General features: G+C 45.1%; 1 protein-coding gene across 4 annotated transcripts in view; it reads right to left on the bottom strand.

Annotated features, from left to right (window-relative positions):
- The window catches only part of RAB28 (RAB28, member RAS oncogene family), a 336,848-nt gene that overhangs the window by 263,522 nt on the left and 46,143 nt on the right, over positions 1–27,183 (bottom strand). For all 4 annotated transcript variants that reach the window (XM_029590878.1, XM_029590851.1, XM_029590870.1 and 1 more), the window contains one exon: positions 2,576–2,664. In XM_029590878.1, coding sequence (XP_029446738.1) covers positions 2,576–2,664 — 89 coding nt within the window. The remainder of the gene's footprint in view (positions 1–2,575; positions 2,665–27,183) is intronic.

Genomic DNA, 27,183 nt, shown 5'->3' with positions numbered 1-27,183 from the left:
AGCATCCTGGAATAACATCACAGGAGACATAGCCAATAAACTTTGTCCAGTCTCCGAAAAAGTTATAAGGAACTCCTCAAAACATTCCAACCCATGGTACACTCCAGAACTGTGAACACAAAAAACAACTCTTAGGCAGAAGGAGAGACAATGGCGCAAAGACCAGACCCCTCAGAACTCTGCCATGTACAAGTCAGCTCTGCACAACTACAGACTTTCCACCCAAAAACACAAACGAGATTCTAACGCCAAAAAGATACAGGACTACAAATTCAACCCCAAAATACTCTTCTCCTACGTCTCAGGTCTTACCACTCCTATCCCTCCCACCACACCTGACTACGATGCCTCCACTAAATGCGAGGAACTAGCCAACTTCTTCTTCAACAAAATTGCAACCCTCTTAAAAAGATTCCCCCCCTCTTCGAACATTCCCTCACCCACCTTGCCTGTCCCCTCCTCCCCCACCCAACCCTCAATGCCCGCTCTTGACCTTACTTCCACCCTAGAAATCCAAAATATATTCAAAAAGCTCAAACCCTCTTCCCATCCTGAAGATCTCATACCCTCCAAAGCACTACTAGCTATACCTAACACATTAGTCAAAGCCATAGCAGATATCATCAACAGCTCGATTGCACATGGATCAGTCCCAGATGCACTCAAGCACGCAGTAGTCAGACCCCTCCTTAAGAAACCCTCACTCGACCCCAAAGACCCCGCTAACTTCTGCCCAATCTCCAACCTCCCCTTCATTGCCAAGCTATTGGAAAGAGTTGTCAACTCCCAACTCGTGAACTATCTGGAAGACAATCTGATCCTTCACCCATCACAATTTGGTTTCCGGAAACATTTCAACACTGAATCCCTACTGCTCTCTCTCTCAGACCATCTCCTCCGAAGCATATCATCAGCCTTTGACACTATCAGTCACCATCATCTACTAACACGCCTGGAGCACATTGGCATCTCAGACTTGGCCCTCACCTGGTTCAAATCCTTCCTCTCAAACAAAGTTCTCCGTTAAAATCGGGAACTCCACGTCCACCCCACAGCCTCTCCAGCAGGGAGTTCCCCAAGGCTCATCTCTCTCCTCCACCCTCTTCAACATTTACATCACCCCCCTCTGCCATCTCCTCTCTGATCTCAACCTCAAGTTCTACCTTTATGCTGATGATGTACAGATCATCATCCCCATCCAGAACTCCATCTCAGACGCCCTAGAACACTGGCAGAAATGCCTCACAGCCATTAACTCCCTGCTCACTAACCTCCATCTCGCCCTCAACACGAACAAAACCGAACTTCTTCTCATCTCTCCTCACGCATCCCCCTCCCCCCTGCCAGATGATATCACCAAACTCCACCTCCTCTCAAAACAACCATTTGTGAGGGACCTTGGAGTTCTCCTTGACCACCAACTAAGCATGAAGAACTACGAAAATTCCATTCTCAAAACCTGCTTTTTCAAACTTAATGTGCTTAAAAAACTCAGACCCCTTCTACACACCCAAGACTTCCGCACAGTTATCCAGGCCACCATAACGTCCAAACTAGATTACTGTAATGCTCTTTTCCTAGGACTCCCATACTCTTCCATTAAACCACTACAAATGTTACAACATGCAACAGCGAGACTCATTGCAAACTCGCGTAAATATGACCACATCAACCCCATTCTTAGAGACCTACACTGGCTCCCCATAGCATCTCGTATTGTCTACAAAACCCTCACCATAATGCATAAAGCAATTCACACCCACAACTCCAACTGGCTAGACGTCCCTTTCACTACTCACCAGTCCAGTCGACCCATCAGAACGACCAAAAGAGGCACCCTAGTTGTACCCCCCCCTGAAAACAGCCTATCTCTCCTCTACATGTGACCGTGCACTCTCCATAGCTGGTCCAACTCATTGGAACAGATTGCCACCTGACCTATGCCTCGAACCATGTATGAACAACTTCAAAAAGAAATTGAAAACATGGTTGTTCAAGCAAGCTTACCCGGAATAAAAGACATGCGTGCCCAGAATAAAATGCCACCACAGTTCCCAAAAATAGACTACCCCACGTCTACTCTTTTCTCCTCATATTGAGGAACCATAATTTGTTATCTTTTCTCATCTCATATTGAGGAACCATGTTATTGTTATTATCTATTCTTTTACTTCTTGTTACCCCCTCCCAGTTTTTGATTTCCCTGTTAAAATGTAATTTCCTAGTTTAACCAGTTTTGCTGTAAACCGGCATGATGTCCACAACTAATGCCGGTATATAAAAATGTTTAAATAAATAAAATAAATAAATAAATAATGATCATATTTATTCTGAAAGTCATACTTTGATATAGCACAGTCACTGTGTTTAGTGTGAGATTATCAGATAATAAGACACAATACAATACTTTGACTCCTGTTACTATTAATTTATGTAATTTATGTTTATGTAATTTAAAATACTTTGTTCTGACCACTTTTGGGTGCAACATCTACATACTTTATCAGATCGCATAAAATAAAGCAAATATTGCCCATAATAGTAGAATTATTTGCTTAAAATGGATTTACTGTACCTGAGCACCATATATATATTTATCCAGCATCTTGCCTCCTATTGTCTGACCTCCTACATCCCAGACTTGAAGAGTAACATTCAAGTTCCCTGCAGACACAAATAGTGAAATTATAAGTAAATTTATGTGGAATAGTCACAGATTAGCAAGGATTTCCAATTACTGAAACAGTTCATAGTTCTAATATAACAGAAAACCACTATAAGTTACTCTAACATAAAGCATAATGAATCTCAGTCTGGAAAAATAAATTAATTATTGTATATTAGTATGTTTTAATTGTATAGCATTTGCAAGAATTAAATTACACATTCTCCCTGCATATCAACACAGCTATTTACCGTTCCACTGCCAATGTGATACACTGTCAGGGTAACATTATAAATTTAATACACTTTACAAAATGGAGCCTCTTTTTCAGGAAAATAAGGAAAAAGTAATTGTTAGCCATTTAATATCCTTTCCTGCCTGTCATTATTACAGATACATTTCATGTACAAAGCAGAATCCAGAATGTATGATGAATGAAAAGTATCTGGTTTTCAGCGCATGTTCACATAATAAAACGTCCTACGTTCCAAACCATAAAAATATAGCACCTGAACTAATCCCACTGCAAAGACACTTAAAGGCACATTTAAAAAAAATAAAAATTACACTAAAATCATTAAACCCACCCAAAAAAGGGAAATTAATAGTAAAGACAGAAATAGCAAAACCTAGAGTGGCACTCATTAACATCTTGCTTTCTGCACACAAATGTGGCTGCGTATAACTTTGTAGTTTCCTTGTCTTTGCAGGTCCCATGTCCAACTCTGAAAAGGGCATCAAATTTGAAAGTAACATATAAGGGTAGATTTTAAAAGAAGTGCGCGCACATGTACACCCAATTTTATAACATGTACGCACATGTTATAAAATCCAGTTTCGGCGCGCGCAAGGGGGTGCACAATTGTGCACCTTGCACGCACCGAGCCGCGCTGCCTTCTCCCGTTCTTTCCCCCCTAACCTGACCTTCCCAGCCCTTCCCCTAACCTTCCCCCCCTAGCCCTACGCTAACCCCCACCCGTCCTTTGTCTTACCTTTTGCAGCTGCCTCCAGGCAGGCGCAAGTTGCTCGCGCCGGTAGGCTGCCGGCACGCGATCCTCCGACACAGCAGCAATGGCTGCTGTGTCGGAGGCCTCTGACCCCGCCCCCACCCCCGGACCGCCCCTTTTATAAAGCCCCGGGGCTTTAAGCCCGGCACGCGTAACCTTTTAAAAATCCGGCCCATAATATATAATGTTTGGAATTCAAGAGTAATACAAATAAATCCATCCCAAGACTCAGCTCAAGACTGCATTATTTATCTATAATTTACACAGAAATATAGAACAAGACTACACATAAACATACAGCCCATCAAGTCTTCCCATCCACATCTCCTGCTCAGCTTTATAGTCTCTTCTTACCCTTCAAAGATCTTCTGTGCCTGTCCCATGGTCTTTTGTTTGTTTGTTTGTTTCAATTATAATACAGTTTTCATTTCCACCACCTACATAGGGTGGCTGTTCCATGCATCCAACATCTTTTAAATAAAGAAATATTTACTTACACTACTTCTGAGTCTATTCCTTTCACCATTATCCCATGACCCCTTCTTCCAGAGCCTCCCTTCCATTAAGAGGCCTGCCTCCTGTGTATTTACTCCGTGGAAGTATTTAAATGTCTTTATCTCCCCTTTCCTTCCTTTCCTCCAGGATATATATGTTTGTATCTTTAACTCTGTCCCCTTACGTTTTATGATGAATACCATTGACCATTTTAATAGCTGCCCTTTAGACCAACTCTATTCAGTTTATATCCTTTTGAAGGTATGGTCCCCAGAATTGTGCACAGGTTGCACGAGAAACTTATACAGAGGCAAAATCTACTCCTTTTTCCTACTGGCTATTCTTCTCCCTATCCACCAAGCATCTTTCTGGCTTTTACTGTCACCTTATCATCAGATACAATTGCCTCCAGATCCTGCTTTTGTTTTGTGCACAGATCTTCACCCCCTATACTGTAGTGCTCCCTTGGGCTTTTGCAAACCCAAATGCATATCCCTGCAATTTTTAGTATTAAATTTTAACCGCCAACTCAAAAACTATTCCTTAAACTCAACTAGATCCCACCTCAAGTTTACTCACCTTCCTGGGTGTCTACCCTGTTGTATATTTTGGTAACATCCATAAAAAAAAAAGGGAAACCTTTTCCAATGGCCCTTCTGCAATATTGCTCAAAAAATGTTGAAGAGAACCAGACTGAGGACTAATTCATGTGGCAAACCACCATTAACCACCCTTTCCTCAGAGTGTACCTTCCACTCAACCAATTTCTAACCTAGTCAGTCACTATAGGGCCATACATAGGACACTCAGTTTGTTTATAAAAGTCACCTATGCAGAAGGCCTTGCCGAAATTCAAGTGCATTACATCTAGCACTCTTCCCTGATCTACTACCTGTTCACTCAGCCAAAGAAATTAAGTAGATTCACTTGACAAGCCCTGCCTCTGGTGAAACCATGCTGCCTCGGATCCTGTAATTCATTCCAGAAACTGCACCATCCTCTGATTTAGCAGTGACTCCATTAACTTACTCATCACCAAGGTCAGACTAACTGCTCTGTAGTTATCAGACTCCTCCTTATTTCCAATTCTGTGAAGAGAATCCATATGTTCCTGTCTCCAGTCCTTCGGAACCAATTCTGACTCTAAAGAAGCACTGAAAAGGTAAAACAGTAGAGCTGTCAGAACTTCCCTAGGTTCCCTTAATACTCTAGGACACATCCCATTCAGTGCTATTGCTTTCTCTGTTCCTTGCGGACACTGCCTTCTTAAAACTGATTGAAGGCTGCCTTTTTTTCCTATTTCTGTTTATGGCCGTGTTCACTGGTCTTATTCCAAACCCTTCTCCCTGAACACTATGCAGAAACGTATTTTTTTAAGCAATTTCTATTTCTCCTGCTCAGCCTCCCCCCTTCACTTTTGAGTCTTGCAATCCCATTTTTGCACTTCCTCTGATTACTCAAATGTATTTTAAGTCTTGTTGCCCTCTTTTACCATATTTGCTATTTTTTCTTCCATTTGCACCTTTGCTTTCCTGACTACTTTCCCAGCTTCTCCAGATATTGCTGCCTGTCTTCCTCTGTCCGTGGTTTCTTGTAATTTATGAACACTAACCTTTTTTCCCCCTTCTTTAGAAAACACGTTTTATGATACCAACAAGCCCACAGAAATCCTAAATTTCAGATTACCTCTCACATTTCTGGCCTGGCTATAGCAAGGAAATGGCAGATCACCACATCATCATGCCTTATAAAAGAACAAACTAAATAGGAAACCTAAGACATTTTCTTAACTGCTCAACAGCCTGGTGATGTTCCTATCCTTTGAAATAAATCTGCCAATGTCTGCTTTCCTCAGAGGAAAAGCAGCCACAGGACAGGTAAACGTTTTGGCATGTTAACAATGAAGACATGCCACTGAATACACTCCTACACACCTATTTTTAAAGATCTGGACTATATGGCAGACTAGATGGGCTTTATGATCTTTATCTGCCATCCCTATGTTTCTATATGGCATTTACGTTTAATTTTATTCAGAAGTAAAAGTTGAAATTATATACTGTATTTAGCATGAAACTGCAGTAACCTATAAGCTTAACCTAGTGAATATTTCCTCAGAAGTGTCTATTAATGGATGGAAGAGGCCTTTTAATCTGAACTGACTCTTAGGGACCCAAATCATCATCATGTTTTCCTTCCATATTGTTTTAATGGGAAAATATTAAATCCAGCAAAGCCCTGCCAGAGACTATTATGAAACTGAAGCATAATTATGTTTAATACTCTGAAATCAGAACTTTTCAGAATCAATATGGTGAACTCTATACAAGCCTCTATTTTCTGAACCAACTTTTAAAAGAATTTCTTTGATGCCCAGAGCAGTTAAATATTCAGCGACGCCACGCAGAACTGAAAATTTCTTGTATGTATCCAGTATTAATAAAGTGATGAATCAGCTCTGTGCGGCAAGTATGTTCCTGCATTGGGTTACCAACCTAAACAAACCCCAAGCCCACTAGATAACCAACATTGCTAACCATCTACATCGTATTTAGCTATGTGTATTCCACTGGCAGAATCTCAGTTCATACATGCCAGACAGACAGATATTGGAAAACATTCATTTGCAATACAGTCTTGTTTTCTTTCAAAACAGACATTCAGAACATAATTGCTATCATCAAAATATTCCAAAATCAGTTTTATGAGAAATCTAACACGCATTTGTGTTTGATTCAATTTATATTTATTTTAAATCAATAGCTATCTTTTTTTGTGGGGGTGGAGGAAAGAAATCATACAAGAAACACAAAAGCCTGAGAGAAAGAGGGTAGACTAAAGATTCGAAGCAATGGATCCTGCTGCTGAAACCAACACTCGCTGTGACCTTGGGCAATCATTCTCTCCCTGTTCCTTCGGATACCATCTTAGCTTGAAAGCTCTTCACAGTAGAGATACACTGTACCTATGTGTACTTTGTTGAATGCAGCCCAGGTTTAGTGTGCCACAAATGCTAAAACAAATGAATAAAGGGGCAATTTTCAAACTGTTCACATTGGAATAAATACTGTGGGGCTGATTTTAAAGGCCCGGCAACGCGTGTAAAGCCCCGGGACGCATCTAAGTCCCGGTGCTTTACTAAAGGGGCGGTCCAGGGGCGGGATCAGAGGCTCCAGGCACAGCGGCCATTTGCCGCTGTGCCGGCGCGTGCAACTTACTTCAGCCCGAGGATTGAAGTAAGCTTTGTAATAAAAGAAAAACCAAGGAAAGGACAGGGGAGGTAGGAGAAGGGAATGGGAACGGGGGAAGGCAGTGTGGCTTGGTGCGCGCAAGGTGCACAATTGGCACCCCCTTGCGTGCGCCGATCCCTGATTTTATAACTTGCGCGTGCCTGCACACGCAAGTTATAAAATTGTGTGTCCATGTGCGCGCGCGCGCGCTGGGTAGCGTGCGCGCATGTCTTAAAATCTATCCGTGTATACTCCTTACCTACAGGATTTGCACCAATTTTTAAAGTGATAGCGCCCCTAGACTTCAGTTGAAAATTGTAATGGATATAGAGTGCAGAGTCCAACCTGCTTTATCTATGCATGATTTCCCTAAATTTGCCTCCTGAGAATGCATTCTGTCAATGTGGTGAAAAATCTAGAGTTTTACCAAATGGATGACGAGCAATCTTTAGACCGCCAATTAACACAGGTAAAATGCTTAATACCCATGTAAATAGCTTTGAAATTGCCCTCAAAATGGAACCTATTCAAGAACCATTATAAAATGAGGGAACGTATCACTCAGCTCCTTCCAAATCACAATCCTTTCTGGTTCTCTCAAGTCTTCGCACTTTCAAATACCATCATTAGCGCTGACTATTTAAGTTTAGAAAAAAAGCAGCAAGCCTGGCTGCCCCATATTATACTACAAGTTTACAAAATGTGGTTTAATTTTCATACCCACTTGCACACCTAAAAGAGATACCTATGAGTCCCGACCACAGGATGAAAAACAGTGATCTAAATCATGAATATTGCTCTATTTTGTGCTTAATTAGCAAAAATGAACTGCATTTTCCTAGACAGTTTTATTTTTTTATGCTCACTCTAAAAGAGAACCTTCCTTCCATTAGCACATTTAATATTACTACCAGCACTATCTTATGAACAAAAATAACATTTTATGACTATACTTCAGAAAGTGCTACTTTTAACACAGAAACATAGAAATTGATGGCAGATAACCACCAGGCTCACCCAGTCTGCCCATTTCTGTCCCCTGCTGCATTAGCATAGACCCTATTTGAGTTCCATCTTGATTTCTGATTTGCGATCATTGCGAATTTTGTACCCTTCCCCTGTCTTGCTGAATTCTGAAACTGCTTTTGCTCCCACATCCCACCCCATCTGGAAGCCATTATGAATGATCTTTGCAAGTACATAAGATATACCATGTTGGATCAGACCTAAAGGTCCATCAAGCCTAGCATCTATTCTCAGACAGTGGCCAATCCAGGCCATTAGGAATTACCTGACAGATCTCAAAGAATAGATCCAATTTCTTGTTGCAAACTCCCACGGAAAAACGTCAGATGAAAACTCTGTCACATATTCCCTGATTTTATTGTGGAGTACATCAAAGGAGGTACGAGGTGGGAAAATATATTGATGTGCTTGCAAAAAGGGCCTTAAAGCAACAGAGTGGGATCTAGTGAGGCTTACAAGTGTACAGAAATTATTCACTACAGGGAAAAAGTGTTTTGAAGTCAATGGTTAGGTCCTAGAATTAGTCCAACAGCAGTGGTTCTCAACCTTTTTTCGGCCGGGACACACCTGACAGATGGTTCTCACATGCGTGACACACTGAACATGTGACCGTCAAGGTGGCAAAATGTAAATATACATTCTGCATCCACAGGAACCCCCTTGATCCCCAACAATGGATGCAGAGCAGAACTAGGGCATTACCCGTACAACTCACCATACAAAAAAAGATATTCTGGTTCTGATGACATCTCAGTAAAAGCAAAACAAACTCCCTTTACTACTAGGCACAATAGCCCTCCTTATGAAAAGGCAATAATTTACCACTAATGCATATCCTATTGAGAAAACACAACAAATAAGATTGATACTATTGCCTACATGCTAGTAAAATACCTCACCTCGGTCACACACACAGAACCGACCTTCACCAAGTACAGAAAGACCACACACTATAAATATGGAGACACAAACTGGAATGGAAAACAAAAAAAAAGCCACTCCGCATTACATGCAAACCTGGAGAAATGGAAAGAAAAATATAGCACCTAACACGGTCCCAGGATCTACAATAATGCACAGAAACTAATTTGCAGAAAGTTACACCTGCATTATGGAACACTAACAACCCTATCTATGAAAAGGCAACACTCCAAATATTAAATCAGGTCCTAAACACTAATACACCTCCTATTAGGAAAACAGAACAAGCCAAGCTGCTATAGATCCCCACAAAGAAATAAATTGTAAAACTATATTAATAAATGTTTCAAAACAGCTGATGAACAGAATAACATCCAACAATTAAAACTCATAAAAATTATTAAACATTGTCCAAATATCAATAAAATATTTCAAAACAGCAGACACATCACATAATACCCAATAATTAAAATGGCAGTCAATCAAGAAAAATAAACTTAAAATGCCTCTCCGGCAACTCTCCTACTCCTTTCCCTTGAAAGCACATACCAGGAGCAGCTGCTGAAGTTCTGTCCTCATGGTCCTCTTCTTTAGGGCCTACAAGTCACTCACACACACCCCAATTAAACCCTAAGACCAGTCTGTCTCTCACACACACCCCAGTCACCTCCCTGCCCAGTCTCTGTCTCTCACACACACCCCAGTCATCTCCCTGCCCAGCCTCTGTCTCTCACACACACCCCAGTCACCTCCCTGCCCAGTCTCTCTCTCACACACACACCACCCAGTCACCTCCCTGCCCAGTCTCTCTCTCACACACACACCACCAAGTAACCTCCCTGCCCAGTCTCTCTCTCACACACACAGCACCCAGTAACCTCCCTGCCCAGTCTCTCTCACACACACACCACCCAGTCACCTCCCTGCCCAGTCCCTCTCTCTCTCTCTCACACGACCCAATCACCTCCCTGCCCAGTCTCTCTCTCACACACCACCCCAGTCACCTCCCTGCCCTGTCTCTGTCTCTCACACACACCACCCAGTCACCTCCCTGCCCAGTTTCTGTCTCTCTCACACACACACACACACACACACTTTGCTTAGAGCCCCAATGCTGTGTTCCCCTTTAATTTCACAGTGGCAGATTTCCCAGTGCTGCCGCTGCCTTCTCAGATGCACTAAAGCAGCAAACATTTATTTTAGAAAAATATGCCATGGCACTCAGGCCTTTCTTCTGGCTGTCAGGATATCCCTAGGCTCCCGTGGCCACCCATCTGCCTGCTTTTATGGCCGCTGGGAGCTTCAATTGTCCCATCTGTAATCAGCATGGCTGAGTGCCACTTTTACTTTAATCGCGGCTCTGCCAAGCTCACTATTTCATCATGGGGAGGGGGGAATCCCCGGAGCAACCGGCCGCTTTGTGCTTGCGACTCACTGCCACTTTGGGGAATCCCTACTCTATCACAGTTCCCTGCCGCTTTGGAAGCAGAAAATCCTGGCACAGCTGGCCTCTTCTCTTTGTGGCTCACGCTGAGTTTAATTTCAGCACCTCCAGTCACAGACCTAGACACTGCCACTCCTCCCATCCCTCCTCAAACCACCCCACCCCCAGGCTACGAGATGCCCTTCTTCCTGCCCCACTGGCCAATCAGAGGCTTCCTCCCTTCTTCCTACTCCCACTGGCAGGAAGAAGGGAGGAGGCTTCCGATTGGCCAGCGGGGGCAGGAAGAAGAGAGGATGTTTCCCATTGGCCCGCGGGGGCAGGAAAAAGGTAAAGGGAAGTATAACGGGCTGTGGGACATCGGGAGCCACGACACACCAGCTGGTGCTTGGCGACACATTAGTGTGTCGCGACACACCGGTTGAGAATCGCTATTTTAGATTATAGCTGGGGACCTTCATTTTCAGTTTCTTTTATTTTGCCTGGGAATTTCAATATTAGAACAAAAAAGAAATCAGTGGAAAATAACTTTTCCACTGATTTTTATCCTGTATGTTATATAAAAGTAATTTTCCCACTGACTTTTTTTCTTATAGCATTGAAATTCCCAAGCAAAATAAAATAAAAACTGAAAACGAAGGTCCCTAATTATAGCGCCTGTGACAAATTCTGAATAAAAAAATCTGCATCTTCTCTTTCATTTGTTCACAGGTAGACTTCTACAGATTTATCAAGTGAGACTATAGGAGAATCCATCTGAAAAGCCCCTCAAATGATTCAAAAGGGAATACTATCTTTTTCATTTATTTCACATATCCAAAGTACCATCTAAAATGGATCCCCATTTTACTGCTTTATTTGACCCGTTGTTTTCAACATCATCTGTTACCATGCTTTCTTCCATTTGAAGAGTGCCAGCTATCTCGAGGGCATTGTTTAAATAGACAGTTAATTGATTAGGTCACAGTGCTTGAGGCATTTGCTATTTTGCCAACCACTTCTAACTATTTTTCTCATTTTGTCAAAGTTTCCCTTTTGAAAGTTTAGCACTAGAGCCATGGATTTGCTTACTGTCCCCCCTTCCAGTCATTAATTCAAATTTGATCATATTATGATTACTATCGCCACGTAGCACCACCCACCTCTCTCACCAAATCCCATGCACCACTGATAATTAGATCAAAAATTACTCCTTCTCTCATCGGTTCCTGAACCAATTGCTCCATCCAGGAACTTTCTCTCTCTAGCATGTCCCGATGTTACATTTACCCAGTTAATATTGGGTTAACTGAAATCTCCCATTATTACTGCACTATCAATTTGGTTAGCTTCCCCAATTTCTCTTAGCATTTCACTGTCCGTCTCATCATCTCAGCCAGGTGGACAGTAGTATACTCCTATCACTATACTCTTCCTCAACACACAAGGGATTTCTATCCATAAAGATTTGATTGTGCATTTAGTCTCATGCAGGATCTTTATCCTGTTGGACTCTATGGCATCCCGGATATAAAGCGCCAACCCGCCTGTGATATAATTTGTATCCCAATATAGCACTGTCCCATTGGTTATCCTCCTTCCACCATGTGTCTGAGATGCCAATTAAGTCTATGTCCCTGAAGCTCTCATGTACATAGCTCTGTCTGCCTCAGCTCCTCCAGGTCTGCCACTCTAGCCTTCAGAGATCGGACTTGTTTTCTGAGAGACGGAAGCTCTTTGCATCGGACGCAAAAGTCTGGGAGGCCCTCCTTTTGCTGCTGGATTGCTGCATTCATCTCAAATTTGTTCAGTTCCTAGTTAAGTTTTAGGTTGCTATGGGAGTAGGATGTGTCTAATTAGTGTTCTTTAAATGTATTAGTGTATTCACTGTGGGCCAGATCTTAAAAAATACACGCGCGAAAAAATCTACGCCCGATTTCATAACATGCGCAATGGGGTGCACACTTGTGCACCTTGCGCGCGCTGAGCCCAAGGGAAGCCCCGATGGCTTTCCCCGTTCCCTCCAAGGCCACTCCGAAATTGGCACGGCCTTGGAGGGAACTTTTTTTGCGATCCCCCCCACCATCCCCTCCCTTCCCCTATCTAGCCCACCCCCCAGCCCTAACTAAATCCCCCCCCACACACCTTTTGTTTCTGAAGTTTGCCTGCCCGAGGCAGGCATAACTTGCGCGCGCCAGCTCGCCATCCCCCGGCCCCGCCCCCACCCCCGAACCGCCACCATGCCCCAGCCCCGCCCCCAGCCCACCCATTTTTGAAAGCCCGGGGACATGCGTGCACCACCGAGCCTATGCAAAATAGGCTCAGCACGCGCAGGGGCAGATTTTCTCGGGTTATGCACGTATCTTACACTCATAGCCTTTGAAAATCTGCCCCTATATATCTGGTAGTGGCCTACAGGGAAATGATCAAACTCTCAATAAGGTGTGGGGAATTCGGGAAGTTAAAAGGCTGATTTTTTTTGTGTGTGTGAAAGTGGCACGAACAGACTAACTTCTGTTTATTAGCTGCCTTACTGACTATTAAAAGCACAAACACACTAAATAATATACTCTAATAGTTTACTTCTCCCCAATACTTTTAAAAAAATTTCCCAAGCAAAACTTACTGATTCCTTTCAGCCACCAGCAAGGTGATCTTCTCGTCTCAGTACTCCCACTGGTGGAAGCTGGCTGTTTACTGCAGCAAGGTATGCCCGTATCGGTGTAAAGCAATATAACCGGATTTTCATGACCACTATTGCAGTTCAAGAACCATAAAAATAGGATCTTTGTTACCATGGAAAAATGATTGCAAGCTGTGCCTCCCAGACTTGTCTCTGTGAAAAGCTTGCAAAAGAGCACAACCACAGACAAGGCAGAATTCCAATTGTATGTAGAACTTGGTTTGGCCTTGGATATGGGAAACAGAGCAAGTAAGGAAAAAGCACCTTTCTACTAGTGATGTTTCAGCTAGAGACCAAGTGCCTTTATTATGTGAGATGGAAATAAGAAGAAAGGTCTCCACCCAGATGTACAACTTTAACAATCAGAATAACTCCACTGTGTTAGTAAAAAACTAGTGTATTTATTTATGTATGCTCGGCCTTTTGGCACTTCAAGGTGAATTACTTTCAGGTATTGTAGATATATCCCTGTCCCCAGAGGGCTTACAATCTAAGGATCTGATTTACTATGATGTTTCTCCCATTCTGTGTTTACAGGAAAACTGATTAGTAAATAAAGCCCTAACAGGATTGCGAGGGGCCGTTATCACGTGCATTAGGGCATTACCAAACACGATAACACTCTTAACGCATGCTCTAACTACCGCATCACGATTTTAACATTTAAATTAGGGAAAGGGGAGGAGTTTGGGCAGGGTTTAGGGAAATTAGGGGCCTGTAGTATGTATCGCACATTATTGCCCACAATAGCGCCAGAAAAAGCTACAGCTATTTCACTGTTGCTACGAGGGTGACAGTGTGCAGCACCGCTGCAATGCAGCCGCCTGCTCACTATCGCCCCCCCCTGCCCCCCATTTTTTGTCGCAGCTCATCATTCTGCATGAATCCAGGCCTAACTTTGTACCTAAGGCAATGGAGGGTAAAGTGACATGCCAAAGATCACAAACAGCAGCAGTGAGATTTGACCGCTGGTTTCACCGGTTCATACCCTGCTGCTCTAATAATCAGAATACATCTTCCAAGTGAGGTTAGGCACAATATTGGAACAACTTTGACTTTTGCAGGCTTCCATTCACTGGAAAAGACTCCTCCTTCCCCAAAAGGTTCCCCGGTTCCTTACAAAACTGAATCCCTCTTCTCTGTACCATCGTCTCATCCACGCACTGACACTCCAGAGCTCTGCTTGTGGAACAGAGAGCATTTCAGAGAATACTACCCTGGAGGTTCTGGATTTAAGCTTTCTACCTAAGAGCCTAAATTAGGGTTCATGAACCTCCCTCCCACATTTTCCTATGTCGTTGGTGCCCACATGTACCACAACAGCCGGCTCCTCACTAGCACTGTCTAAAATCCTATCTAGGTGGCATGTGAGGTCTGCCACCTTCGCACCAGGTAGGCAGGTTACCAGGCGATCCTCACGTCCACCAGCCACCCAGCTGTCTACATTCCTAGTAATCGAATCACCAACTATGATGGCCGACTTAACCCTTCCCTCCAGGTCTGCCACTCTAGCCTCCATAGATCGGACTCGTTCTCTGAGAGACAGGAACTCTTTGCATCTGATGAACACATACAACTTCTCACCAGCGGGTAAAAAATCATACATGTGACACTCGATGCAAAATACTGGGAGGGGCCCTCCTCTTGCTGCTGGACTGCTGCCTTCATCTTAAATTTGTTCAGTTCCTAGTTAAGTTTTAGATTGCTCTGGGTGTAGTATTGCATACGAGTAGGGTCCTTTAAATGTATTAATGTATTCACTATATATCTGGTAATGACCTACAAGGGAATGATCAAACACTTGATAAGGTGTGAGGAATTTCTGAATTTAAGTTAAAAGGTTGATTTTTTTTTTTTGTATTTTTTTTTTTGTGTGAAAGTGACATCTGCCTATAAATTAAAGGATGAGCTGGGGTGGGTAGGAGAGTGGTGGGACATTTGGGAAATACAAACACGCAAACTTCTGTTTGTTGCCTGTCTTTCTTACTACCTATTTAAAATAAAACACACAAACACACTAAATAATATATCCCAATAATTTACTTCTCCCCAATAATTTTAAGTTTTAAAAATGTTTCCAAGCAGTGCTTACTGATTTTTTCCAGGCACCAGCAAGGTGATCCTCTCCTCTCAGTGATCCTACTGAGAAAAACATCTCCTTGCAATGATATCTAAGAAGAGGATGGGTCCTGACAGACAGAACCATACAATATATTCAGGGATTTACAATTTACAGTTAGCAAGCTGTATTGGCAGCCTCCTTGAGTTGTGGGCTGAAGCACCAGAAAGAGGTGCAGAAGCTGGACTGCAGAGTGATCAGCAACTACCTGAAAGAGTATCCTCATAAGACCCCAGATCATTACTTTCAAGGAGATGTGTTTTGCTGTGAGTCACCCATGACTAAGTTAGAAATTTCTCTTTCCACTTGAAAGGACTGATTTCAAGCTAAATCTACAAACTAAAACCCAGGGATATTAATTCAGGATTTGAAACTACAAGCCCCCTACTGTCAAACTGAAGGTCTTGCAGACTAAAGATTTTACTCTGAGGGCCACCACCAACAGTATGCTAATAAAGGAAACTAATTTTACACAGTAAATTGGAGGCTATGGAGAATTAAACCAGGAAGAGCAACCTTCGCCTTTTCAATTTTCCTAGATTGCTTAATGTTCCACCTTAAGGCTTGTTTAAGAGATATTTGATTTGAGGTGTTGATGTTCCCTAAAGAAGCTGTTCCATCAGTTTCTAAAGAACATTTCTTTTCCCTCAGCTAAGCCAAGACAGGTTAGAGTAGAAATAGACAGATCTGCGCACCTGTCATATGATAGCTTGAATTTAACTGATATTTTGGAGGAATTAATAGATGTACACTTGAAAGGGACTTTAGTGGTGTCTATTACTCTGGAGCCAGAAAAAGACTGAGACTTGAAATGTTATTTTACTAATACAGATTCCTCATTTTTTAGATAATCAGGTTTTTGTTTTTCCTGAAGTCAGGAAAATGATTCAAATAAATTACAAATTGCTGAGAATGCAGGATTGGAGTTTATTCTTAAAATCCCAAGTAAAAATGTTTGGTTTTCTAGCAAGGTTTCTAATACATATCTTCTTACATCATCAGCAAATGGAATCTTTTCTGAGTGGTAAACCTAAGGTGTTGCATATAGGGAAAAATAACCTTTGCTGTAGTTACACGATGTTAGGTTCCATATTAGGAGCTACTATCAAGGAAAAAGATCTAGGCATCATAGTGGATAATACTTTAAAATTGTCGGCTCAGTGTGCTGCAGCTGTCAAAAAAGCAAATAGAATGTTAGGAATTATTAGGAAGGGAATGGTTAATAGAATGGAAAATGTCATAATGCCTCTGAATCGCTCCATGGTGAGACCGCACCTTGAATACTGTGTACAATTCTGGTCGCCACATCTCAAAAAAAGATATAGTTGCGATGGAGAAGGTACAGAGAAGGGCAACCAAAATGATAAAGGGGATGGAACAGCTCCCCTATGAGGAAAGGCTGAAGAGGTTAGGGCTGTTCAGCTTGGAGAAGAGACGGCTGAGGGGGGGATATGATAGAGGTCTTTAAGATCATGAGAGGTCTTGAACGAGTAGATGTGACTCTGTTATTTACACTTTCAAATAATAGAAGGACTAGGGGGCATTCCATGAAGTTAGCAAGTAGCACATTTAAGACTAATCGGAGAAAAAAAATTTTCACTCAACGCACAATAAAGCTCTGGAATGTTTTGCCAGAGGATGTGATTAGTGCAGTTAGTGTAGCTGGGTTCAAAAAAGGTTTGGATAAGCTCTTGGAAGAGAAGTCCATTAATGGCTATTAATCAATTATACTTAGGGAATAGCCACTGCTATTAATTGCATCAGTAGCATGGGTTCTTCTTAGTGTCTGGGTAATTGCCAGATTCTTGTGGCCTGGTTTTGGCCTCTGTTGGAAACAGGATGCTGGGCTTGATGGACTCTTGGTCTGACCCAGCAAGGCAATTTCTTATGTTATTATGTCAATATCTGTTAATTTCTTATCTGGATCAACTTAGGTTCCTCCATAAGAAGTAGCTGGAGGATCATTTTGGTTCACATGCAATGTTTACTATATGTGCTAGCATTATAGAATTGCCACTTACCTTTGTTTTCTTAGCTTAAGACTTTTTCTGTCTTTGATAAAGTTTGCTTACCTTTTATCAAAGTTCGCAATAGACAGCAGGATTAGCCATAAATTGTGGACGACTTCATGGATGGATGGATTTTAGCATTATTATCAGGGAAGAAAAATGCACTTTAGCAGTGTTTTGGATTTATGTAGAGAGAAAGGCATCAAAGAAGATCCCAAGAATACAGATCGAGGGAATCAGGAGGATGAGAGCATCATCCAACAGATACAAAAGAAAAGGGGAAACAGATTTGGGATGGGCTACCAAGACACAAAGTTCCATCTTGGCCACGTTAAGTTTAAGATGGCTATGGGACATCCAGATGATGATAGACAAAAAGGCCGAGATTTGGGTCTGGATTTTTGTTGAAATTTCTGGTGTAGCAAGATAACTGAGTAATCAGCATAAAAACTGTACTAAAAGTCATGGGAAGAAATCAGAGCACCACTGAAAAAAAGAGATCCCAGAAAAAAAAGCCTTGAGGAACACCAACTGATAGCAGAATAGCAGTGGAGGAAGAACCATCAAAAGATATAACAAAAATGCGATGACAAAAGTAAGAAGAAAACCAGGATAATGCAAAGTCCAAAAAGCCAATGGTATACACTGTGGGGTAGATTTTATAAATTTACACGCGCGCGTGTACTTTTGTTTGTGCACCAGGTGCGAACAAAAGTACGCTGGATTTTATAAGATATGCGCGTAGCCGCGGGTATCTTATAAAATCCGGGGTCGGCACGTGCAAGGGGGTGCACATTTGTGAGCCCGGCGCGTGCTGCCTGTTCCCTCCGAGGCCGCTCCGAAATCCGGGGTCCACGCGCACAAAGGGGTGCACACATGTGCACCTTGCACGCACCGAGCCCAAAGGGAACTTCCGATTGGAGCGGCCTCGGCGGGAACATTTTTTTGGATCCCCCCCCCCCCCCACCTTTCACTCTCTTCCCCTAGCTAACCCCCCCCCCACACACACACACACCTTGTTCGATGGAGTTACGCCTGCCTCTCGCAGGTGTAACTTGCGCGCGCCAGCTGGCCAGGTCCCGACACAGGCCGCTATGTCGGGGCACTCGGCCACGCCCCCGGACCGCCCATTTTAGCAAGCCCCGGGACATACGTGCGTCCCGGGACTTGTACGCGCATCCGAGCCTATGCAAAATAGGCTCGGCGTACGCAGGGGGCAGATTTCCTCAGGTTATGCGCGTAGCCTTTGAAAATCTGCCCCACTGTATAGGTCTGAGTATTTGGCCTCCACCATCTATAAAAAGTTTGGATAAATTAGTGTATAATATTAAGTTATGATATTAGAAGGGGGCTGTTCCCCCTTTATTAACTGTAAGAATTTGATTGTGAACTATGATTATTTTTAATGCATTCACATATAAAATTAATTTAAAAAAAAAATTCCTGTTGGACTTTGTTGAGAAGCTGATTTTCAGAGTCTCTGCTGGGCTTGCAGGAAATTTGAGAACTGAATCCATATTGGCACCAAGAGATGACATCACCGACACATTATGGCTAATTTATGCCTGCTTGTCAGAGAAACAATGTATATGTTTTGAGTATTTGACCTCCACCATCTAAAGGGTTTGGATAAATTAGTATATAGCTGGGTTTAAAAAAGGTTTGGATGAGTTCCTGGAAGAGAAGTCCATAACTTGTTATTAACCAAGTAGACAAAGAGGTAGATTTTAAAAGCAGATTTTACTTGAACAAAAATTACCATATACGCACATATATGGGCCGTACACAAGCATTGCAGATTTTAAAAAGCCATGAAATACACGCATATATACACAGTGCACACATCAAAAATAAGAGGGTGGAACAGGGGCAGGGCATGGGTGATCCAGGATGGGGCCAACAGTTGTGCACATAACTCCATATTTTAAAACTGGAGACTGCAGCATGCATCGGCTTATTATCCGCCTAACTTTACTGCTGGTCCAGATGAGAAGCAAGTCTGTAGATCTCAAGTTTTAGGGCTTACAGGACAGGGTAAGGAGTTTATGTCAACTGGGGGGCATGTAGAATGATGAAAAGAAAATTATTCCTTACCTGCTAATTTTCGTTCCTGTAATACCATGGATCATTCCAATCGGTGGGTTATGTTCCATGTCCAGCAGATGGAGTCAGAACACAAAATTCCCAGGGGAGGACCCATATTAACCACGCCTCCCCTGTAACAGCTCTCAGTAAGTAGTCTAACAAAGCCCAAAAGAGAGAGACTAAAAACAGAGGGATCAAGTAATCAAAGAAGGAATTGAAATAACCACTGTCCAAATAAACAGCAACTAAATTCTGAACAGTGAACTTGCGAACAGCAGTGCGTGAACAAAAAAGACGCGCAGTATTCGAAATACAGAGTAAAAGATTGTTAAGACAGGTAGGCAGGGATGTCCCACAAGCAAACCCCCAAACCAAGGGAGGGTGTCTGGAATGATCCATGGTATTACAGGAACAAAAATTAGCAGGTAAGGAATAATTTTCTTTTCCCTGTACATACCAGGATCATTCCAAACGGTGGGATGTACCAAAGCTTTCCCATCAAGGGTGGGCCGCACACAGCCCTGCTCGTATTACCTTGTCTCCAAGCTGACCGCCCGACGGAGCACCGACGTCCAGGCGATAATGTCTCGCAAAAGTATGGATCGATTTCCAGGTGGCCGCCCTACAAATCTCCTGAGTGGAGACGGAGGAGCTCTCCGCCCAAGATGTCGCCTGGGCTCGAAGAGAATGAGCCTTGACAACCAGCGGAGGGGACTTACCTACGCCAAGGTACGCCGCTATGATCGCTCCCTTCAACCACCGCGCTATAGATTGTTTGGAGGCCATGCAACCCTTCCGGGGTCCGGACCAGAGGATAAACAGATGATCGGAGAGCCGAAAATCATTAGTCACCTCCAGATAGCGTATCAGAGACCGCCGTACATCCAGTCTACGCAGGTTTCCAGACTCAGAAGAGGCAAAAGATGGTAATTCCACCAATTGGTTGAGGTGGAATGCCGAAACAACTTTAGGGAGAAAAGAAGGAACCGTCCTCAGCGAAACCCCTTCAGGCGTGAAACGAAGGTATGGTTCATGACAGGATAGGGCCTGCAGCTCGGAAATACGTCTTGCTGAACTGATTGCCACAAGAAAAATGGTCTTGAGAGTGACGTCCTTGATGGTAGCCGAGCTTAGAGGTTCAAACGGTGAAGAATAGGCCGAGCAGACAACCAAAAATACCCAGATGCCTCTGCTGTACTGTGGCCTGTCAGAGGTGAATGAACTCTGAGAGACTTTCTGACTATCACAGATTCGAAGGATGTAGAAGATTTGGGAAACTTGTAAGCTCTGCACAGCAAGGCATCAATGACTGTTTGCACCACAATACAGGGAAACTGGGTCCAGGCTGCAAGCTTTTGTCTTACAAATGCATAATCTCAACGGACAGAAACCAGTTGAAAAGAAGATCCTGTGAGGTGACAGTTTTAAGTAAATCCTGGTGCCAAGAAACGGAATTCAGGCCTAACTCCTATTGAAGCCACAGACTTGCAATTTGTGTACACAACAAAGAAGAACAACAGGATACTAGAAGAATACAGTGCATCAAAGCCAGGGTGATAGAGGAACTTTTATCATGGAAGGGTGGTTTCAGGAAAGACTAGTAAATGAATGATTTTTACAACTGAATGGAGGATGTCCTCACAAGCATTTCCTATACATGATAGATTGTCAGGACAACAGCATAATGTATCTTTGTAAAGAAGTCTTTGGGCAGTCACGTCATTCATTCATTCTGGAAGCTTCGGCAGTGCTGTATTTTGATTATATAAATCAGGGCATGTCCTATATTCATTGAGATGCTAGTTATTACTGATAGAGGGCATTCATATTGCATCTCCCAGGAACACTTGTCTTGGACTCTCTTTTAAACAGCTGAATAAATTATATTTTAAAACCTCTTGCTGAGTAAGAAGTGTTCTTGTTGCCCTGGCTTTGAGTCCAGAAATTATAAACAACGGCGAACCACAGAGGACTCTGAGCACCAGATTCAGATTCCATGACGGACAAGGTGGGCGAATCGGAGGCTTCAAGTGTTTCACTCCTTTAAGGAAACAGGAGACGTCCGGATGCGAGGACAGAAACTCCTTATTTCCACTGCAAAGAAAAGCCCCCAAGGCCGCCACCTGAAACCGAAGAGAATTGTAAGCAAGACCCAAATCCAAACCTGCCTGCAAGAAGGAAAGGACTTGTGGCACTGAGGCCTGCATGGGAAGAATGTCATTCGCTCCACACCAATCCTCAAAGACCTTCCAGACTCGAACATAGGTAGCAGAGGTGGACATCTTACATGCTTTCAGTAGCGTTGAAATAACCGGCTCCGGATAACCGCACCTCCTCAACTGACGCCTCTCAAAAGCCAGGCCGCAAGACAGAAGCGATCTGCCTCCTTGAAAAATATTGGTCCCTGGCGTAGAAGACGTGGCAGCTGACCGAGACAAAGGGGACTCTCCACCGTCAAATTGCACAGATCCGCGAACCACGGTCGTCGGGGCCACTCTGGCGCCACAAGGATCACCGGCCCTTGGTGTGCCTCTATCCTGCGGATGACCTTGCCCACGAGGGGCCACGGTGGGAAAACATATAGGAGACAGTGGTGCGGCCAGGGCAGGACCAGCGCGTCCACGCCCTCGGCGCCACGCTCCCGCCTGCGGCTGAAGAAGCGGGCGGCCTTTCCATTTCCGGCGGTTGCCATTAGGTCTACGTGCGGTGTCCCCCATCGCCATACTGTTATCTGCATCACCTGCTGCGAGAGCTCCCACTCTCCGGGATCCAAGTTTTGTCGGCTGAGAAAGTCCGCCTGTACGTTGTCCACTCCCGCTATATGCGAGGCCGCTAGTCGTTGGATGTGAAGCTCTGCCCACTCCATCAATTTGTCTGTTTCCAGAGAGACCAACCGACTTCTCGTGCCTCCCTGGCGATTGATGTACGCCACTGTAGTCGCACTGTCCGATAGCACCCTGACTGCTTGATGGCGAACTATGGGGAAGAAACCCTGTAACGCCAGACGGACCACCCTGTCTCCAAGCGGTTGATGGGCCACTTCGACTGTTCCTCCGTCCATCGACCCTGGATTGAGCTGTCCCGACAGACCGCTCCCCAGCCTGTGAGGCTGGCATCCGTGGTGATAATCACCCAATCCGGGTCCTCCAGCGACACCCCCTGAGCTAGGTGCCGCAGTTCCAGCCACCAATGGAGACTGATAAAGGTTCCTCTCGGAATCGGAAGGATTACCTGGAAATCTCTCGACACCGGCTGCCACCGGGAGAGTAGGGATCTCTGCAGAGGCCTCAGATGCGCAAATGCCCAAGGAACTAGATCGATGGTCGAGGCCATGGTCCTCAGTACCTGCAGGAAGTCCCAGGCAGTGGGCATCTCGAGCGCCATAAATCCTTGAATCTGCTGACGCAGAGAATGAGCTCTGTCCGGATGCAGAAAAACCCTGGCATTCTTGGTGTCGAAGTGAGCTCCCAGAAAGTCCAACGACTGGGACGGGACCAGGCTGCTCTTGGTGACGTTGACAATCCATTCCCAGAGACTGGAGAAGTTGTACCACTCTGTCGACTGCGAGGATACACTGCGCTCGTGACTTTGCACGAATGAGCCAATCGTCTAGATAAGGATGCACAAGGATGCCTTCCTTGAGCAAGGTTGCCGCCACTACCACCATGATGTTCGTGAGAACCCGTGGAGCTGTGGCCAGGCCAAAGGAAGAGCGCGAAATTGGAAGTGTTGACCCAAAATTTTGAAGCGTAGGTAACGCTGATGAGCTTGACAAATTGGTATGTGGAGATACACCTCCGTGAGATCCAACGAAGCCAAGAATTCTCCCGGATGAACTGCCACTAACACTGAACGGAGTGTCTCCATGCGGAAACGAGGGACTCTGAGGGACCAGTTGACCTGCTTGAGGTCCAGGATAGGACGAAAAGTACCTTCCTTCTTGGGAACCACAAAGTAGATTGAATAATGCCCCCGGCCCAGTTCGGCGGCTGGCACCGGCACTATGGCCCCCAATTGAAGGAGACGATCGAGGGTCTGCCGCACGGCTCCCTGTTTGATTAAGGACCCGCAAGGGGAAAACAGGAACCGGTCCCGAGGAGCGCAAACAAAATCCAAAGCGTAACCGCGTCTTAGAATATCCAGAACCCATTGATCCGACGTGATTTGGACCCACTCTTCGTAGAAGAGAGCAAGGCGACCCCCCAGTCGAGGGACCACCTCACGGGTCCGTCTGGCATCATTGGGTAGATTTAGCGGATGTACCAGCACCCTGCACTTCCTTACCCTGGCGGCGCCCACGAAAGGGCCGGTTCCAGGAGTGCGAACGAGAAGAGGGAGCCTGAGGTGGCTGTTGCCTCTGAGGACGCGCTCTCCGCTGGTTACGATAACGGTTTCTAGAGTAATTATATGATCTTGATCTGACCCAAGTCTTCACCAAAAAGATACCTACCCTTAAAAGGAAGGGACCCCAAACGTGTCTTGGAAAAGGCATCAGCCGACCAATTGCAAAGCTGAGACCGCCGCCACCATGGTTCGGGCTAGGACCCTTAAAAGATCATATAAAGCATCCGCTCCATAGGCAACCACGGCTTCCAGTCTGTCTGCCTGGTGAGCCTCAACGTCTGGTAAGGACTGGGAGGTGAGAAGCTGCTGCACCCACCGAAGACCCACTCGCTGTGCGAGGGAACTGCAGATAGCCGCCCGCATCCCTAAGGCCGAGACCTCAAAGATACGCTTGAGGTAAACCTCCAGCTTCCAATCCTGCATATCCTTCAACGCCGTCCCTCCAGTGACAGGAATAGTGGTATGCTTTGTGACCACTGATACCGCAGAATCTACGGCAGGAACTTTGAGAATTTCCAAAAAATCGGCCGGCAGAGGATACAATTTTTCCATGGCTCTACCGACCCCAAGGTTGGCCTCCGGGGAATCCCATTCCCGAGTGATCAACTGCAAGATCTTGTGATGAGTGGGAAAAGACTTGGCTAGAGGCCGCAGTCCTGCTAGGAGGGGGTCCCCCTTCTTGAGAGCCAGGTCAGGCCCCACCGGTTCCGGAGGGGATCAATATCCATTTCCTGGAGGATGTAGGGAATGAGGTCATCTAACTCCGCTGCTTGGAAGATGCGGAGGACCCTAGGGTCGTCGCCCTCCACCTGGGCCGCCAAGGTGGGGTCGTCCACGTCAGGGTCCTGGGATTGTCCTTCCCCCAAGGAAGTCTGTATTATCGATTGTGTCCCGGTAGGGCCACGAGATGTCCCCGCTCCCCCGCCTACTAAAGGGGGGGCGAGCCTGATGGAGGGACCCACCCAGGAGGGGGGTAGGACATGGTATCTTGGGGGGAGAGGGTCCCCAGGTCCCGAAGGTCATGTCTCTGCTCTGAAGAAAAGCCCTGTGCATCAGGACTATGAATTCAGGGGAAAAGGCCTGGCATCATGAGGGGTCACCCACCGGGGGATCCCCCCTCTGCCTACCAGGATTAGACTCGGAGTAATGGTCCAAAACGGGCCTAGAAGTGGGGAACGGATTATCCGTGTCCTCCTCAGAAAGTGCGGCATCAGAATCTTGCAACAAAATGGCCACCGTTCCCGCGTTGAGAGGGAACGGGGCCTGGCACTTCCTTCCCACGCGGTCTGCAGCTCGAACGTCCTTGTTAGTAGCTGGCGCACATTCCCCCTCGGGGAAAAAGCCTGAGCACAGACCCTCTTCAGAAAATAATCCGGCCCTGTCTGAGCCCTCACAAGGCGCCGCGGACTGCATCGCCGCAGGGAGAGAGGGGGGGGGGAGGCTCTACAGGTGGCTCGCGCCTAAAATGAGCGCCGACCCGGCAACGGACGCTTGCCGCGGTCCCCCACCGACCTGAAGAAGAACTGACGGGGAATTACCCTCCCGACAGCAGGCGGCTCCGGGGAATGGTGCTTCGCGGGGCCGCAGGTCGGGACGTCGGTTGCTCCCCAAAAGGGAGGGGGGAAAACCTGGGTCAGAAGGGAGAGGCCAGAGCTACCGACTTTCACCTCAGAGAGCCGAACGGAGTCCAAAAAATTGCAGTCTTCTGCTGAAAAAGAAGATGAAACAAAAATACACTTACCCCAACTGAGCCCTCAGTGAGGAAAATGAGAAAAGAAAGAAAACAGGCAACAGCCTGTCAGCAAGTCACCAGGCTAGAGAGCGATGAGCCAGCACCAGCGGAGAGCTCTCCTCCTGCTGTAAGAGGAGCCTTAGCAAAGTGACCTAAACTGTAAATTTAAAACTTCCTTTTTTTTTTTTTTTTTTTTTTTTTAAACTTGACCCCCCTGAGGAGGTAGCCCTAAGCTAACAAGCTGGGGACCACAAGTCCCCTGCTCACATCTGCTGGAGTCAGAACGTTACTGAGAGCTGTTACAGGGGAGGTGTGGTTATATGGGTCCTCCCCTGGGAATTTTGTGTTCTGACTCCATCTGCTGGACATGGAACATAACCCACCGTCTGGAATAATCCTGGTATGTACAGGGAATATTCATTTACTTTAGTGATAGTTCTAAGTACTCATCACATAGAATTAAAAATCTTTGGAGGTGATTTTCAAAAGTATATGTGCACATAAACACATAAATTAGCTTTTTAAAATTGCTACTTTTACACGCGCAACTCTCTGAAAGTTAATTCAATGGGGCTGAATTTTCAAAAGGTTTTACACGCCTAAATGAACTTTTGAACATTTTTACTATATATATGCTTCCTTTGCATACTTAGGGGTAGATTTTATAATCCGCGCGCGTATGTGTGAGCAATGTGCACAAGGGGGGAGGGAGAAATTATGGAACCGCTGCGTGATGACGCGATCGGGCCTCTCTCACTTCCCGCCAATTAAGAAGCGTACTTGGAGGGAACTGTTCAACCCACCTAATTGACCTTCCTCACTCTTCCCCTCGTCTCTCCTCTCCTCCCCACCCCTAACCCCCTATCCTATCTAACCCCACATTTATTTTACCTCTTGCTCCTCTTCAGGAGCAGTAGCAACTTGTGTGTGCCGGCAAGCTGCTGGTGCAGGCTTCCCAGGCACAGCGGAGAATGGCTGCTGTACCGACCACCTCCAGCCCTGCCCCTCCCCCAGACTGCCCCTTTCTCTGGGCCTGGCCCTTCTGCGCGTAACGGGGGTTACGCCCATAGCCAGGGCCCTTTGAAAATGTGTGTGCGGCATGCGCAAGGTCTGGGCACGCGTGTAACCCCCGGTTTTTTATGCATGTGGCTGTTTTCAGTCCCATTCCGGGACCACTACCTTACTACTATCTTAAAACCTTTCAACTGAGAATCGATCGAGGGTCACCACATTAATGCAGACTTACGTGAGGTTTATTAAATAGGCCCTTCCGCACGCATATCTACGTGGATATTTATTTAGCATGGATTTTCTGCACGTAACTTATTTACATGCCATCCCATTATTACATCCTGTGGAGGCACCTGCTTTTGTCTTGCACACTACAAAAAAATATGCGCTGACAAATAGCGCCAAATTCACCACAGGGCTTATTACATCAGCCACA

Source organism: Rhinatrema bivittatum, chromosome 1 (genome assembly GCF_901001135.1).
Source record: "Rhinatrema bivittatum chromosome 1, aRhiBiv1.1, whole genome shotgun sequence".
Classification (NCBI taxonomy): Eukaryota; Metazoa; Chordata; class Amphibia; order Gymnophiona; family Rhinatrematidae; genus Rhinatrema; species Rhinatrema bivittatum.
This window is presented reverse-complemented; position numbering and strand designations above follow the sequence as displayed.